The sequence below is a fragment of the Lissotriton vulgaris genome, chromosome 7 (genome assembly GCF_964263255.1).
Source record: "Lissotriton vulgaris chromosome 7, aLisVul1.2, whole genome shotgun sequence".
Lineage (NCBI taxonomy): Eukaryota > Metazoa > Chordata > Amphibia > Caudata > Salamandridae > Lissotriton > Lissotriton vulgaris.
The window spans coordinates 935,615,434-935,633,827 of record NC_141695.1 but is presented as its reverse complement, the minus strand read 5'-3'; the positions used below and the strand labels follow the sequence as shown (position 1 = coordinate 935,633,827).

At 40.3% G+C, this 18,394-nt stretch overlaps 1 protein-coding gene across 1 annotated transcript in view; it reads right to left on the bottom strand.

Annotated features, from left to right (window-relative positions):
- Positions 1 to 1,275: 1,275 nt before the first annotated feature.
- The window catches only part of LOC147702705 (uncharacterized), a 139,716-nt gene continuing 122,597 nt past the window's right edge, over positions 1,276 to 18,394 (bottom strand). Inside the window, exon 5 of the mRNA XM_086928821.1 lies at positions 1,276 to 2,197. Within this exon, the coding sequence (XP_086784947.1) occupies positions 2,192 to 2,197 (6 nt within the window). The 3' untranslated portion in view covers positions 1,276 to 2,191. The remainder of the gene's footprint in view (positions 2,198 to 18,394) is intronic.

The window sequence follows — 18,394 nt, the reverse complement described above, 5'->3', positions numbered from 1 at the left end:
GCTACTCCCATCGATTCCTAGAAAGCACAACGCGTTCTTTAAACAAACCAAGCCTCCAGCAGCCCGGGAAAACCCCCCTGCTTTTGTTTCAATTTGAACAAGAACTCCTGAAGTCCTGCAAGAACTGTTAGTTCTTGATGACGTCTTATGTCCAACCTTACGTCAAACCCGGCACCTTTCAGGTATAAAATACCAACAGTTGCCTTAAGCAAACACACGGTGGTTTGGAGCAGAGCGGCCATCTACTTGCCCGAGAGCCCAGCTGAGGCGAGTGCCTGCGGAAGCCGCCCCTCCTGTTTGACGCACTGAGAGGCGCTGTCTTTTTCTGCAGCCGAGAAAATCCAGCTCCGGTGTTTCCAGCCTCCCCTTGCGGGTTGCTGGAATATCGAGTCCTGAGGAAAGAGATACCAGACCTCCCACATTCTATTACCAAGGTATGGAGCTGACTAAACCCTTAAGAGAATTCTTGATGCAGATTCTTGGCAAAATTATCTTAACCAACTTAACTTAACATTGGTACTTACTCATCCCTTCCCAAAGTATTAGGCTTAGGTCAAGTACACCGGGGGTAGGCTTAGTTAGAAGCACCAGTTGAGCCTTTTAGTCAATGTATATATGTATGTATATATTTTATCCATTTTAAAGTATCATATGGCTAAGAAACTGTATCAATGCTTTTACAGTATTATTTCATAATAGTAGTTTTTACTGTACGCACTTTACTTTACTTTAAGTATTGCAATTGTGGCAATTCATTTCTCTTGCATGAGAAGGAAGACTGCTCAATAAATAACACCTTTTTATTGAAAACGCCCGTCTCTCTATTTCTCTGCATTCTGGTGAAACTAAATATGCACTGCTGACTGAGTGAAATAGCTGTCTATTGTTTTCACACAACTCTAGAGATATACTCTTATTTTGAGGGAGCAAAGTTGTCATGTTTATGCGGTTGTCGGAAACTGAATCCCTTCTTGTCTGAGCCAGGGAAGGTTGTTCATCCCTATTCATTCAGGAAAGTTTCCAGTGACCTCTGAGCTAGCTGGCGCAAACCTAAATTAAGTTTAACATAGTCAGTAGAGACCTAGATGACCTCAGTCCTATGTCTACACTGCTGTTTATGTTATTTCAATGTGCAGAGCCTATTGGGAAAATAGGAGCTACACTACAGTATGAACCTGTGCACCCAGAGTGCTGCACCCCAGTCCCTACCCAGCAATGTGCTCAATTGTAGGTCTTACACACTGAGGCTTCACAGCTCACCTGCTACCACTGGGGGAGTGATAATAATAAACTTTATTGTTTAGTTAATTAAAACCATAACAAAACAAAGATGGAAGAGAATTTAGCATTACAATAAAATCAGTAAAATTTCTACATAGAACAGTTAAAAGTGCAAAATTTAAGATGATACTGGTAGGAGCTTTATCCAATTGGTCGTGGTTAAAATTGTGACCAATACTGAGCATCTTATTTTAAAATATCAAGAGCTTTCAGCCACTTTTCAAAGGCTATCAAGAATTTTATAAATTTGCAATTAATTATTGGGTCTGTTGAGTCTAAGGCACCAATGATGGCAGATCTGTAGGTGCGTAGACCTTTGGCCTTAAAAATGTTCTTTAGAAAGAGTGTTCGCTCCTGGGTCAGTGTTTTGCAGTGGCATATAATATGGATTATATCTTCTTTTGTAGTGCCACATAGTCGGCAGTTGTTTGCTTCTGAGCGTTTCCAGACAGGTTCGTCAGCCAGAGTTGGTAATTTGCCGAATCTCACTGCCATCAGCCTTTTTTTTTTAAAACACGGAGTATGTTGATGCCAGGTAGGTAGCCGGGATGAGATTGTTATAGCTGTTAATCACGGTCCATGAGTGGGAGCGGGCAGAAAAGATGGCTTTATCCGTAATTAATGAATGAAATTTGGCCACTTTCTTTAGAACCTGTTTAAAGGACGTGAATGGTAGGTTTTTTTCCCACAAGGTTACCGTGCATGTTTGCTCCAGAGCGCCTGTCAGATATTTGTTTGCGGCAGAATTATGTTGATTTTCTAATTCCTGCCATAACAAGCTACCACTGGTGTTTCCCACGAGCAGGTCTACACAATGGAACGGTGTCTTGAAACTGCCTTGAAGGTGTTAGTATGCTCAGGGCATCATTGTAGGCGAGAGTTCCCGCTCAGCCTCTCTTAACCAATTAATTTATCTCTGTAAAGAGAGAAGTAATTTAATGGTAGAAACGTTTGCAGGTAAATGAATGTTTATTTTATACTTGATAGAAAATAGGAGTTGAGTGCATCCTTTTTTTTTTTAAGTACGATTAATCGTTAGTGATAATCATGGTTCAAAGAGGAGTTGGAATGCACGAGAAAACACAAGGTAAAATTATAATATACCATGTTAATGATAATATACATAGCAATAGAGCATATGCTAGAAGCTTAATGTTCACGTGTAATGCAGTGGCGGGACCCTGTGTGCATGTACACTCAGTAAGGAAGTAACTAAAGTGTCCTAAAAGCTAACGTCACGTGTCTTAGAGCAGTGGTTGTTGCTTGCTAATGTATATAGTACGGTCCAGTAGGTCCTTAAAATTACATCGATGTGATTGAATGAGGTGAGAGATAACATCATTACTCACGGTAGTACACCCCACCCCTCCCACAGAATCACCCTCAACAGGAGTCTGTAAAGCAGCGCTGCTCGTAGGCTTAGGCCTATCTTATGGTATAGATGGTATTTAAAATGAGACAGTGGGGGGAGGAGCTACGCGCTGGTCCAAGATGGCCACGTGAGTGCTGAGCCCCGCCGGACCTGGCCTTCTGCCCTAATATCCTGGCAATAATCCTGATTTGCTGAACCTGCCGCCTGTCTGCGAATGGTATGCAGCGTAAGCTTAGGTGACTCTGACCCTGTTGCGACACCGGAGATATGCCTCTCGACTTTTTGGGCCCACTCGCTGTCTTGAGCCTGGGGCTCGATTTACGAAGAGGGCCGGCCGCAAATACAATAACACAAGGGCTGGAACCGTGTGTTGCCGGTCGGGCCCTGGTGCCGCTGAGCTGCCACTCACACTGGAGAGAAAGGGAGAGCAGGGGGGGGTGGGCTATTGTGAGGCCCCCCGCAGGGAAGACAGAGTGCGGAATACCGGTGGAGTTATAGAAGAGGAGAGGGCGAAATCAGAGCATGGGGGAAGCCAGAGAGATGGAGGTACAGATTGCCCCTGGCGGTGTCGGGCTGTTGGCCCCATTAAAAATACAATCATTTGTACGGTTCCAACTTGTTTAATGGGCTTTGATTTATGAACAATTAGTAGAGTAGTAATGTTTTGCATCCGGTTATAGAAAACAAGTAGTGCGCAGTCATATACGCGGTTTTAATCATCACGCCAGTGTCTGGGCACAATAATTGAAACCTCATGTGCTATTGGAGTCTAATACGAGAAGCAAGCGCGTAATAGATACCAATAGGTCATGGACGGAGCAATGCGCCCATCTCTGGCCAATTGCATGCAGTCTTTTAGAATAAGTCGCATGCAAAGACCAATGGTTTAGCACAGAAGAAAACAGACACACACGAGCATGTGTCATTCATAGGTTAGGTTCATATCCCCGTTTTTTTATATAGAAAATGTCTCGCGCTGCGTGAGAAGTGCTGTCCACTTTAAAGAAGGCATGACCTGGACTGCGCTCACCAACGGAGGTGCAAGTGTTAAATGAATTGAGAAAGGAAAGGTTGTCAAAATAAGATGATACATTTCTTTGTACATAGTAGAAAAAAGAAATACTCATCTACTTCGCTAGGCATGAGGGAGCGATTTCCTGCTATAGGAAAAAAAATACAAATGCAATAAGATAGGATATGTAGGACTGTGTACGCCTAAATCGTTGCGTTGCTTTTTTGTATCCAGTCTGCTGTATTGCATCTACTCCCTCCGGTGCGCACTCAGGCCTCTCTACTCACCTTTTTGTGGACAGAGCACCTTCTACATCATGCATTCCTGCTCTGCCACCAAGAAGTCTCACATTTGTTGTTGAGTCTTGATATCGCTATGGAAAAGGACATACTCGTGCACCCATCATCATCGCAGGTTTTTCACCCACACATGGTAGTGGGCCCCCCTGTTCGGTAGTTAGGGCCTACATGAGGTGTCCGAACCACCAGGTTGAGCCATCACAGCGCTTGCAATGGAAGCAACTCTAAAATGGCGTAGAACACGTGCACCCTGTCTTTTTTATTGGTAGGATCACGTGTGTTGTGACGCCTGTGCTGGATGGGTGTGGTGTGGGTGTATACCAGCCATGAGGGCGTGTGTTTGTGCCGTTCTGACAACTAGACCTTGAACTCAAACGCAAAACTCAAACGCAACTCTATGAGCACCTATTTTGCAGAAACTATTGCCAATGCAAAAAACTCTACCAAAGCCCTCTTAAACATTGTTAAAGATTTTACTAATCCCACTGCTCCCTCCGCCCCAGTATCCCCGTCCCAAGCACTTAGTGAAGATTTATCAGATTTTTTTGAAAACAAAATTGCTAACATTGCGGCAACTATTCTTCAGAACGGTACCGAGATTACTGAAGACCCTACCATCATCTGCACGAATGCATTTACTGCTTTTCAACCACTCACCAAGGAGCATGCCCTGAATCTATTTTTGAAATGTAAATCAGGCTCACCATTGAACCCAGCCCAGGCCTTAATCATGAACGAAACAGCCCCTTTAGTTATTAACCCCCTACTTGAAATATGAACTCCTCCTTATACTCAGGTATTGTCCCTTCCGCCTGGAAACACGCAATGCTAATTCCAATTTTAAAAAAAGCAGGCATCGATCCGACCTGCCTGAGCAATTACCGACCAATCTCACTCCTACCCAAGCCTGCCAAGGTGCTCGAGAAAGCGGTATAAGAGCAGCTGTCCAACTACCTAGAGTCAAACTCGCTGTTCCATGATTCCCAATCAGGATTCAGACCGGACTTCAGTACCGAGTCAGCTCTACTTGAGGTATCCGAGTCAATTCGAGAATTCACTGATAGGGGAGAGGAGGCCATGCTGGTCCTCCTCGACCTATCCGCAGCATTTGACACCATCTCCCACGACATACTACTTGCTCGCCTGCAAAAGGTAGGTGTCAGCGGAACTCCCCTCGCTTGGGTTAAATCTTTCCTTACAAACAGATTTCAACAGGTGATGCTGGGCTCCTTCCTTTCTACCAAGAAACCATTAATTTGGGGCGTTCCTCAAGGTTCTGCCCTCAGCCCGCTCCTATTCAATGTGTATCTTAAACCACTGGCAAAAGTGGTAGAATTCTGGGGCGTCAGAGTAATTATTTACGCTGACGACACCCAGCTAGTGTTCTCCTTCAAAGACCACTCCGAAAAATCATTCCACAACTTTCGCCACTGCATGATGAACATCGCCACCTGGATGTCCTCTAACAACTTAAAACTTAATACAGATAAGACGGAAGTCTTATTTTTTAATCAGAAATCTCCCACTCCTCCCATTCTTTGGTGGCCGATTGAACTTAACCCGCCTCCGGTACCAGTCCAAGCTGCCCGTAACCTAGGCTCCCAATTTGACACTGCCCTCTCCTGCAAAGTCACCTTGTCTTGCTTCGAAAACCCTGCATGATAAAAAAAATCATCCCCTATCTGCCACTAGACTCACTTAAGACAGTAGTCCATGCCCTCATCACCGCTCATTTGGACTACGCAAATAGTCTGTATGCAGGTGCCCCCGGCGTATCTCATAAACCAACTACAGACAGTCCAGAATGCAGCAGCCAGGTTGATTTGCAACATCCCCTATCGCCACTCCATCTCACCTCATCTGATCAAACTTCATTGGCTCCCAGTGAGACTACGTATTCAATTTAAAGCCTTAATCCTGGCTTTCAGAGCTCTTAATGATCGAGGCCCTACCTCCCTGCGTCGTAGAATGAAGTTCTCACAAGCACCCCAAAACCTCAGATCTAACCATCTCCGTCTTATCTGCCCCCGTTTCCACCTGGCACGTACGGGAGAAAGGGCCTTTGCAGTGGCCACCTCCAAACTGTGGAACCACCTTCCTATAGAGCTAAGATTCCTGACATCAGAACCCCTATTCCGAAAAAACTCAAGACCTGGCTCTTTTCCCTCATCTAATCTACCCACTCCCTCCTACATCCCTCTGACCCTTTCGAGATACTGTCTTCAGCGCCGGGACACCTCCGTTGGAGGTAGCTATGCGCTTTACAAACTACTAAATAAATAAACTAAGAAATCACTACAATGTAAATCTGGGCCATGTAGCGTTTTTGTGTTTTCCTGGAAGCGTAAGCAGAGTGGGCTGGCCTGACGTATGCCAGTGCCGCGCGAGGCTGTGAACAATGACACTGGAGCTATGGGCGTGGCTCCGTCGTGAACTATATGAGAAATCAACTGATTCAGGTGTCTGTGTTGTAGTGCTGCCGTCACCCGGGTCTTAAACACAAATGTGTGATTATGTCTGTGAAGTCTCACAACATGGCCAACATGGAAGGTACGGGGAATCACTGATCCTTCATTTATCCATAGTTCAACACATAAAAGATGGTGGACATGACGCATCTCTGCGAATATGAATGTTTGTTGTACATTCAGTGGAGTGTTGTAGCTGTAGTATTACAGGGCTATGAAAGCTTTAGGTTGTTGTTTTTACACATGAAGGGCAGCTAATATATATACTCATGTGGTCATTCGGGTATACTGTAGAACTTGGTGCTGGAAATCTGTGTTTGAGCTTCGGAGTCGCGTCCACATCCTGTTATTGTAGACAAATCACGTAATGTACGCGGGCCTGAAAATGTACTGTAAATATGGTGCTCATGTAAATCGCTGATATAGTTTTGGGTCAACTTTGCGTTATATAAATATGCTACAAAAAAAACTCGAGCAATAGCATACACTTATAAATTTACTATACACTTTGCTTGCAGTATTGTAATGATCCAGTTTCTACGTTCGTATTTGTAGAATGAGCGAATGAAAGTTATATAACCGAACTTTTTGTTACTGCCAGAGGTAAGATGTTTCCATACGCTATTTACAACACAATATAATGTGGTAGGGCCCAGGGGAAGCATTTTACAAACATAATGAATACACAGACACAGATAAATAGATGAATTGAGTATGGTCACATTCGCTCGACTCCATTTTATTACGTTGCTATTGGTAACAAGTACAATAGTAATCATCATATCGTACACAAATATTCCATTATAAATGGTTTATGACTTCTGCTGTACAAAGGTAGCAGCACTACGTGTGTGTGAAATAATACACAGAAGATTCTATCGTAAAAAAGGTTCATAAGTTGTGGTGCACTGAGGTAGGGGCAGTTTGTGTGGAGGCTGCGATGATGCATGGTCCAGGCAGACCGCGCTTGTAACAATGTCTTTTGACTACTGAATTTTGCCTTAAAAAGGCCACGTGGCGAATATTTATGGTGTACTGAGTTAGTGGTACGTCTGGTGCTCAGCGTGTGCTCACCTTGTGATGATGCGTGGTCCAAACAGGCTGCACTGGAAGCATTGTCTGTTGCCTACTGGACTGCATCATCTGTAATCATGATTCCAATAAAAGACGAAACAAATATGGAATACTTTGTCGAAAGATGTAGGTTTCAGGGACATTATAGTTCAAATTGTGGCCTGTGCTATCGCCAGTGTACACTTCCATTCACTGTTCCTTTGCACTTGTAGGGTGAATTTTGTTATTCAACTAAACCTAGAACTGATATAAAAGATGTTTTTGAAGGAAGGCTACTAAAGGGATATTGTGTAGGTTTAAGGGACGTTATACTTTGTTTGGTACTGCAAATAATGAATAAAGAGTCTATTTAATTGTGAGCTCTGATGACCGCAGTGTAGGCAGGAGGCAGCAGATCGCAAGGGCCCACGACCACGTGGCGTTGAGGAGAGGTGCACAGTGTTGGTAATTTAGCGTGTGTGCAGCCAGCAAAGATAACACAGTTAGTGGCACTTGAAGCAAGGTTCTGTGGAGCCTGCGATGATGCGTGGTACAGGCAGGCTGTACTGCTAGCAATGTTTTTTTGCCTTGTGAATTCTGTCTTAATTAGGCCACGTGAAGATGACTTGTGGTGCAGTGAGTTAGTGGTACCTCAAGAACTCAGCAGGTGCGTACCCTGCGATGATTCGTTGTTCGGGCGGGTCGCACTGGTACAATGTCTCTTGCCTACTGGAATGAGTCATGTGCAATCGCGATTCCATCAGAATCATGAGCCCTCACAAAGTAGATCGAAGGCAGTAGTCAGTACAGACATTGAGGAATCTTTTTGTTGCATCCTTTAACAAAATCTGAGGACATAGAGTACAATTGTCTCTGCCTTAAAGAAAGCAAGGCTAAATCTCATGCTGTCCGTAGTGTAGATCCAAAGCTGGATTCAAGTTGTGAACCCTGCTGTCTGCAGTTTAGATCGAAGGCAGTAGTCAGCACAGACATTGAGGAATGCTTTTTGTAAGATCCTTTAACAAAATCTGAAGACATATAGTACAATTGTCTCTGGATGAAATAAAGCAAGGCTTGATTCACTGCTGTCCGTGGTGTAGATCTAAAGCTGAATTCAATTTGTTAACCCTGCTGTCTGCAGTGCAGATCGAAGGCAGTAGTCAGCACAGTTATAGATGAATGCTTTTTGTCACTTATTTTGACAAAATCTGATGACATACAGCACAATTGTCTCTGCAATAAATAAATCAAGGCTGAATTCCCTACTGTCCGTAGTGTAGATGCAAAGCTGAATTGAAGTTGTGAACCCTGCTGTCCGCAGCGTAGATCGAAGGCAGTAGTAAACACAGTCATAGACAAATGCTTTTTGTCACATCCTTTAACAAAATCTGAATAGATACAGTACAAATGTCTCTGCATTAAATAAAGCAAGGTTTGATTCAATGTTGTCCATAGTGTAGATCCAAAGCCAAATTCAAGTTGTGAACCCTGCTGTCAGCAGTGTAGATCGAAGGCAGTAGTCGATGCAGACATAAGTCTGCGGTGCTGTGGCATTGAGCTCGGAATGGGCCTGTAGCGAGGAGGCACGTGGACATGGCGGCAGCCACTTGGCAGGGTGAGAACCTTTGCTGTGCCAGAGTCTTTTGTCATCGAACAAGTGAACCATGCCCAACGCGCAGACGATGTATTTATAATCTTACGCTGGAGTTTCGTACGTTGGACCAGCCCACTCCGCTTCTGCTTCAAGGGGGTACAACACAGCTACATGATCGAGATATTCCCCAGTGTCTGAGATAATATGGTTGCATCCACTGTGCTGTACACTACATGTATCAATACTATATCTCCACATGGAAAAGTTTTTTGTTTCTATAATGAGCTGTGTATAGCATATCACTGGTACACTTGGGATTCTGTAAATTATTGTTGATGTGCGAATTTACTCCTTTATACATAGTTGGTTGCCACATCTCTGAACATTCAGCTATTATGCGGTTGAGAGGATATGGTATCTTGATAAGGTCCGGGCAGGGATCCAGAGCACACTATATGTATCTAAATGATATTCTCATGTTCAAGTATTCATTCATTCGGGATAGATCAAACCAAACGTATATTTTCAAAAGTTTTATTCATCAGCAGTGTTCACCTCTTGGGAATCACTGTACCTGTCACTCAAGCCTACACGTGTTTCATCACAGCATGTGGCTGTGACTCTTCAGGGCTGATCTTAATGATCGAGGCGCGTGGTCGGGGAACCGGTGATAATTCCAACCCGGTCCTTATCGGGTGGTTTTTTGTTTACAGGGTCACGGCACCAGTCGGTTGGTCCGGTTGCCGTCAGCAAACTGTTAAAAGCGAAGTTCACAACGGATAAGATACAGTAACGGTATTCAGGCCGTGTACAGCCCGTGATTAAGCCTTGTACAGCTTCGGTCTCCAAGTGCAGGAATATATATATATATATATATATATTTTAAAAGCATGACGCGTTTCGGCATACCTGCCTTGTTCACAAGGGGTGCAGCCTTTTAAAATACAACATTTTTATATACCAGAGTAGAAAGTCACATCCGATTAAAATTACTGATACATTTTCTATGTAAACTCATAGAAATTCTGGACATATTTACAACAATAAATACATTTTCCAGATTAAAAGTCCATCTTAAAAATCCATTTTTTTAAAAAGATTCTAATTACATTACTCGGATGTTGTTTTGCCGTATAAGTGGTATTAGTTTCATGAAATATTCTATCATACTTCACTTGCCAATATGTCAAAAAAGATATTTATAATGAGCCCATTATTAGGTATACATAAATTCATAATGTATATAAGCTGTTTTACATTATAAAATAATTAAAAGAGCCTATATTAAAATATATACACACTTAAAACTTAATCAGTTTATCTGTGCAAATAGGCACATTTTAAAGAAAGTGCTTTAGGCATATAAAGTGCTTGTTTCATACAGTACTATTATTTTCATAAAGTGCTAGTGCTCAGCATATTATACATTTCACACCTTTCTTTACTTATTTTCTTAATATATACATGTATATTTTAAATGGGTCCCAATATATCTTTTTAGCTGGACTTTCTCTGGTGTAGTTAATAAAAACAATTAAAATGTCATTGAAATGGTATTGTTTCTACAGTAAATGTACATGCAGATCCTCTTCTATATTCAAACCATGAGGGCTCTTTGTGTTAAAGAGGAGTATGTATTTAGATTCTAACTTTCTCAACATTTTTTCTCGGTCACCCCCTCTCTTGTTTTTTGGGACCTGGTCTATTGCAAAATATTCCAACTCATTACAATTGCCTTTATGTATCTCTTATGTATATATATATATATATATATATATATATATATATATATATATATATATATATATATATATATATATATATATATATATATATATATATATATATATTCACTGAACAAACCATAGGTTATAGACCATATATAGTTAGGAATTAGCATTTACAAAACCTTGAAAATTCACTGAAAAAACCATAGGTTATAGACCATATATAGTTAGGAATTAGCATTTACAAAACCTTATTTTACTCACACAAAACCATTGAAATTTGCATTTATAGTTAGTTGCACTAACTATATATCGCGCACCCGCAATCCACTGATGATGATGTCACATATTACATCATTCATGACATGGTCAGTGACATCACTGATGACATCACTGATGACATCATCCAGTGACTGTATGTTTCTGTAAAGTAAAAATATGTCTTACATATTGAAGAATGAGTGGATGTATAAGTGTCTGGATGAAGGATTTAGTAGGTGCATGACTGACTGTATGAGAGAGTGATTAAATGAGTCTCACTGAGAGCATGGGTTAGTGACTAAACTGTCTTAATTTGTGCATCATTATGTGTGTGGTTCTGTAAACTGCTGCATGTGTTGATCAGTACCTATATGATTAACTATATGGGTTATTGATTGGTTGCCCAAGTATTTGTGTGGGAGAGTGAGTGTGTGTGTGGGTGATGGGAGGTGTATGACTCTGTGCATAGATGTGTGAACAGTTGATTCACTAGATGTATGGGTTCAAAACTGCATGTGGAAACAGCTGTATGGGTGGTTGACTGTGTGCATGAGTGTATTGGTGAGGGAATGGATATCTCAGTGCTACATGTCAAAGTAAGTACATATGTAAAACACAGTACATGTGAGAGTTGACATATATAAATTACTGTGTATAAGAGCCAGTGAATGTGTGAGTGGCTGCATGGATCATTGAAAACTTGTATCAGTGATTGTAAAAGAGAGTAAATATGAGTTAGAATATGTTTGAATAAGTAAGGTGTGTATAACTGTATAGTTGAGGAAATGGAGGTGTGATTGATTCTTTGCATGACTGACTAGGTGTATGAGTAACTCCATGGATGAGTGACAATCTGTGAGTGTCTGTTTACACTGAGTGTATCTAAGGTTATATTAGAGTCTGAAGAGGTTCATCGTATTATCACATGAATGATGTCATCAGTGATGTTGTCAGTGATGTCATTTGAGTTGTCATCAGTGATGTCATCAGTGATGTCACTGACCATGTCATGAATGATGTAATATGTGACATCATCAGCAGTGGATTGCGGGTGCGCGATATATAGTTAGTGCAACTAACTTTATATGCGAATTTCAATGGTTTTGTGTGAGTAAAATAAGGTTTTGTAAATGCTAATCCCTAACTATATATGGTCTATAACCTATGGTTTTTTCAGTGAATTTTCAAGGTTTTGTAAATGCTAATTCCTAACTATATATGGTCTATAACCTATGGTTTTTTCAGTGAATTTCAATGGTTTTTTAATAGCAAATATCAAATGCTGTAAAATGTATTCTTATTTTAATGGAAAAATATATTTTATATGTTTTTAATATAATTTTTTTATGTACATATTTTTTTGTTTTTTGTTTTTTTGTTTCGCTACCGGTCCGCGCACCGGGTAGGTTCCCGTTAGCTCAATTTGGTGCTGCGACCCGGTCCCTGAACTGGGAAACGTTCCGTTAGCGCAACTGCCGCGCAAGAAAACAACATTGTGACGCGTCGCGTAAACGCAACGTATAGCGTTGCCGCGTAATGCGTCTTTTGACGTGCCGCATTAGCGCACCCGGAAGTGCTCCGGAGCGCGAACCGAGGCGCGAAGCGCAGCACCCCGGAAGTGCTCCGGGTGCGTAGCGGGACGCGTAACGTAAGCATAACAGGTCATGTGACTTGTTCATAAAACTTTTTATTGGTTTTATTGGTTCATTTTACTTTTGGTTTCCTAATGATGTAAGGCTAGGTCATGTGACCTGAAAATAACAATTTTCATTGGTTCATTACATTTTTTTCCACAAATGATGAAAGCCCCCACCTTTTTTCCTCACTCTGACTTTCATTTTTATGAGAGAAAGACCTACTTTCAAAATTTTGAAAAATGGCAAGTGTTGTAGCTGCAGCTGCTGGAGCCACTCCACCACCACCACCACCAAAAAAGGATGGACCACCTCCTCAGGTCCTCCTTAATCAAGAGGAGGAAGAAGAGGAAGAGGAGCAAGTGAACAGGCTGTTTTTACCTGAAGAGCCAAGGAGGTCCCATGTGAAAATAAATTACATCTGGCAATTCTTCACATTTCCCCGGGGCCAAAAAAAAGTAAATGCACGTTATGTCACATGTTTGATCTGTGACAAAGAAAGTAAAGGATGTGGAATAAGAAGTAGGGATAGAACCGGACTAAAACAACAACCCTGAGAGAAGGTGTTAAAAAAAAGAGAGTGAAAGTAAATAGGATTAAAACAAGGTGTAGCATAGTGAATAAGATAAAAACATGTGTAATGACAGAGAGAAAAAACAGAAAGAAGAAAAGAAGAAGTGATAGAAAAAGAATAATTGAAACAGCAAAAAAATGAAAATAAGATACTCTGCATGAACTACAGAGAGAAAGCATAAAGAACAACTTGTAAAAGAGTGAAGAGACAGTGACAGTTTGTGTTAGAGAAACGGACCGAGTGAAAAGGAGTGAGGCACTGTGAGAACAGAGGGACTGAGAAAAGGAGTGGAAGGAGTAGAATAAGTAAGTAATAGAAAAGGAATGAGGGGAGTAGCAAAGGCAGGAAACTGAGGGTTAAAGAAATGAAGCAGTGGAACTAATAAAAGTTAAATGTGATAGAGATGTAACGGAAAGAGTACTAAACACTTACCTTATAATTGTCGTTAACTTAGTCACTTGTTATTTTTATACTTTCAATCTGTGAAAGAAAGAACAAAAATTTAAAAATTGATAGAAGGTAGTAAAAGATGAGTGAGCATGAGACAAGATGAGTACATATTAAAAATCACAATTCAAAGTACAGAATTAATTATACATATTAAATGGTTTATTTTTGCTGTCCTCAGAATATATCAAATTTCACTAAAAACAGTGAGTTGAAGGTATTCATCATATAACAGCGGGGGGAAAAAAAACACAATCAAAATGATTGTGTTTAAAAAACCCATATAATATAACCAATCAGAAATCAGAACTCCTGAAAAGTAACTTACTTTCCATGACGTCAAAGGATGTCCTATGAACAGCTTATACTCTGTTGTGCTGTTATTATTTTCTGCCCGCCACTTTCTGAAAGAAAAGCTCTATAGTTTTAAAAAAAATGTGACATACAAAGCAATTTAAAACAGCACACTAAATTATATCAACACCTAGAATTATTATAGTCCAGTTACCTACCCTAAATTCTCACTTCTGAAAACAAGTTAAAAGGCAACATTGCTTCATAGACAAATGGTAATCATTGCCGAAAGACCAGCCTTTTTTACATTTCAAATAAGCTGTGTAATATCCTGATGTTGTCAAAGGACCATCATGTTATATAATAGCTGCAGTTACAAATGTTCTTCCTGAAATCAACGACTGTGTAGCCAAAACATTTTTAATTAGACTTGACAACTTATTTTCATCCGGTTTATATAGTTGGAATTGTAAAATGACATTTCACCCATAAGTTTCTATAAATAATGTGGACAGCATTGCAGACTTACATTACCTCTACTCCTTGTTTTGATCTGCTGCTTGAATTAGCTTATTAAAACAAACAGTTTTCGCTCTTTACTACACTTATCCACAAGGCTATATAGTTTAGGAGCCATTAGAACCTCTTGAAATTCCTCAGAGCAAATCCCGAGATTCCTTCCCTAAAATTTTGGTTGTAAGAACACCAGGTAAGAATTTTTAAGATGAAAAGGCAATCTTTTTTTGAAAGTTAAAACAGAATCATTGCAGAATGACCAGCCGTTTCCAGACTTCAAATAAGTTGTGTAATGTCCTGATGTTGTTGAAGGACCGTCATGATATATAATTGCTGCAGTTAGAAAAGTCCTTCCTGATATTGACAACTGAGAAGCCACAAAATGTTTAATTAAAGTTGTCAATTTTGTTCCATCAGGCCTACATCGTTGGAACATTAAAATGACATACTGGCCATATCTTCGTATAAATAATGTGGACAGCATTGCAGACTTACATTGGCTACACTCCATGTTTTGATCGGCAGCTTTTACTAGCTTATTAAAGGATACTGATTTACTGTCTGGCAAAGTTAAATATATAAATCTTTCTGAGTCTACACTAGTAGTACTTGATACCCTACAATTCTCGCAGTTATGCTGTTATTGATAAGAAAGGCCAAACAGGTGATCTACATCTACACCTTCATCTTGCAATACGTTAAGCATATACATTAAAAACTCCTGACAATCTTGCTGAATATTTTGAGAGAATTGTGTTTGACCTGAACATTTGTCTAACAGATTTCGAATTTCAGACACACTTTCTACTCTTGTTCTATCAGCGCTACATTTCTCTAACACAGAATTCAACAAACAGCAAAAACTTTGATCCGAATTGATCACAATCTGTTCTTTTAAAGTTTCTAGAGAAAAGACAACATTAACCACTACATTAGCATAGCAGTTGACACCAGAACTATTTTGAAATTGAAAACCAACATCATCTTCAACGGAATTCATTTTCTTTCTGCTTACAATTTTGGGTTCATCGACTTTTGGTCTTTTTGCTACAACCTCCATACTATTGGTGACATTTCTTCGTTTCCGGCCTACCATACGTTTCTCAAACAAAGGATATTGAGGCAAATGTGGTGCATACTCTCTTCTTAACCTATTGTATTCCTTAACACAATCTAGATCCGCACAAATGTTTGTGACATCACACTCAATCAAGTACAATCCTGATAAAGTTCTGACTTGTGACAATGCTACATAAGCCATACCCTCTTTGAACACAGAACTGCCAATATTCACCAAAGCACTGTCTACACTTAAACCTTGTGATTTATGGATTGTCACAGCATATGCCAAGCAAACAGGAAATTGCTTACATATAAGTCTTTTACAAGCAAAAACCTAGCTGTGCAACGACCAATTAGCTGTACTTCCTCAATGCCATCAAATTTATTTTTAAAAATTCAATTCCATCTCTATTTCTGTATTTCTCAAAATCAACAACATTACCCATTGATCCATTTACCAGACCTCTTTCAACATGTAAATTCCTTCTCAAAATGATACGGCAATTTAAGCACACATTCAGAGTCTTTTCAAAACCAGCAGTTTTAGATATAGTCTTCTCTAATTAATCCAATTTAGATTTCAAATTCTCAGACAAAATAATTGTTGCTCCCATATGCTCTATTCTGTCAATAGCTTCCAGTTTCACAATCTCTTGGTTTTCTAAATTCAACATTTTGTTGTTGAAGATGGAACATTCTGCAAGAGTTGGCATCAAACATATTCCAGATTTCTTCTCAGTAATTTTCTGAAAAATATTCTCTGGCAGAACGTCTTCTTCTGGATACAAATTTGACAGTAATCATGCATGTAAAGCTTCTTTCCCACGCTCGGTCACTTTCCCGATTCTAACATCTTGTAGAATATTCTTGTAATCTTCATCCTTCGCCTGACGCATATTTTCACACAGCTCAGCATAATTGAAGTTTAACCATATGTTAACATTGCCAATGCTCCCTAGGCACTTCCTGGTATCTTCATGCGTAAGCAGTTTAAACACTGGTTGTCCTTTCACTGGTGTCAGCTGCAGAAGATCACCGAAAACAATGATGTGTTTGCCACCAAATAACACATCATACTCTGTTTTAAGAACTTCCTGCATTCTCACATGCACAAAGGCAAGCATGACATTGGAAACCATGCTTACTTCGTCAATGATAAGAAGTTTCATCTTCTTCAGGACTCCAGATACTTCACAACAAGCATCTCCAGATAACTTGTGGTATTGTAATTTGTTATCATGCTCCACTGGCAGCATCAGTAGCCGATGCAAAGTAATACCTTTAATGTTATGTGCTGCCAGTCCAGTTGGAGCGGTGACAACACAAGACAGCGATGACTCAGTCCTTTTCTGCAGATAACATGAAATTGCTATAATGAGGAAACTTTTTCCAGTTCCTGCTTCTCCACTCATGTACAGTCGGTCAGGCTTCAATGACGTACATGAGCACTCTTTCTTCTCATGACTTAATCCATGATCAATTTGGTTGGTAACTTCGTCATATATTTTCCTCTGCTCAACGTTGAGTTGTCTTTCCAAATCTTCTAAGTTAACCGCATCCTCCTGAGCATGTGCCATGGCTCTTTCCACTTCAATCATGGCAGTGGCAGCTTCATTTTCGATAACTGGTCCTCCTAGTGGATCCTGACTCAATGAAACAGAACTCTGACTGTCCTGAGAACTGTCCCTAGCAATCTCGGCTGCAATTGTTGCTTCCTGCTCGATTTCTGCATTCAACATTTCTAGATATTTTGGAAAAACAGGACATTCTATAGACTCCTTGGCTGCATTGAAAGAGTCTTCGTAACAGAGGAAATCTCCAAGCAGTTCCTCCTCTGCACGCCAAGGCTTGAAAAGTTGCAAAAGAGCTAAATAGAAAAACTCTTTTCTTTCTGGAGATTCGCAATTCAATTTTCGATGATTTACCGATAGACATTTTCTTTGTTTGACCAGACATCCCTCACTTCTAATTACAGCATACACTCCTTTATCAATATCTTCTTTGATATTCCTCTTGAAAATGTAATTTTGTAGAACCTCATACAGACAAACATTCTCCAGGTGACTGCTTCTATTTGGATAATATGTATCCAACATTTTGGTCTTCAAAATATCTGTACTGCTTGGCTCCTTCTCCGCCAAATACTCAATTTCCCGTACAGGTTTCAAAACTCGATTACGCGTTGCAGCAAGACCAAGACTTGCCCAAATGATACTCCTAGATTTGGAATAGAGACTTGCTGAAGATAACCGGTCAGAACATTCGTAAACTCCGATTTCTCGATGCAACAACATCTTCAGACTGAAACTGTACAACTTCTTACTGAGGCTCTTTTAATGGGAAATGTCCTCCCACATATCCTTCAGTTCTGTCTTTTCTTTTTTTGTGATGTAAGGCGTCACATACCGAGCCACAGCCATACAGTTGTCAGCCACAAACTGTATATCCATGTTAGCATTCCACATGGACAAAATCACTGGGTTGTAGTCGTTGATGTACTTGGACTCTTCGTTTCTTTTCAAATTGTATGTATTTTTTGGTGATTTCCTCGTCACATTATGTCGCAGCGAAGACATCAAATTGTTCACTCATCCTTTAGATATCACCGATCGTGGAAATCCAAAACGACATTTTGTGTAGTACTTGTTCTTGTTTCTGAATTTACGATGACAGTACTTTCCACAACGATGGCTTTGAAACCGTAAAACTTGTTCTCTTAGACTTTTGTCTTCCTTTGTCTTTGGAACAGCACATGTAGAATACTGTTCTATGAAACTCATCACTAAGTCATCCGGATCTG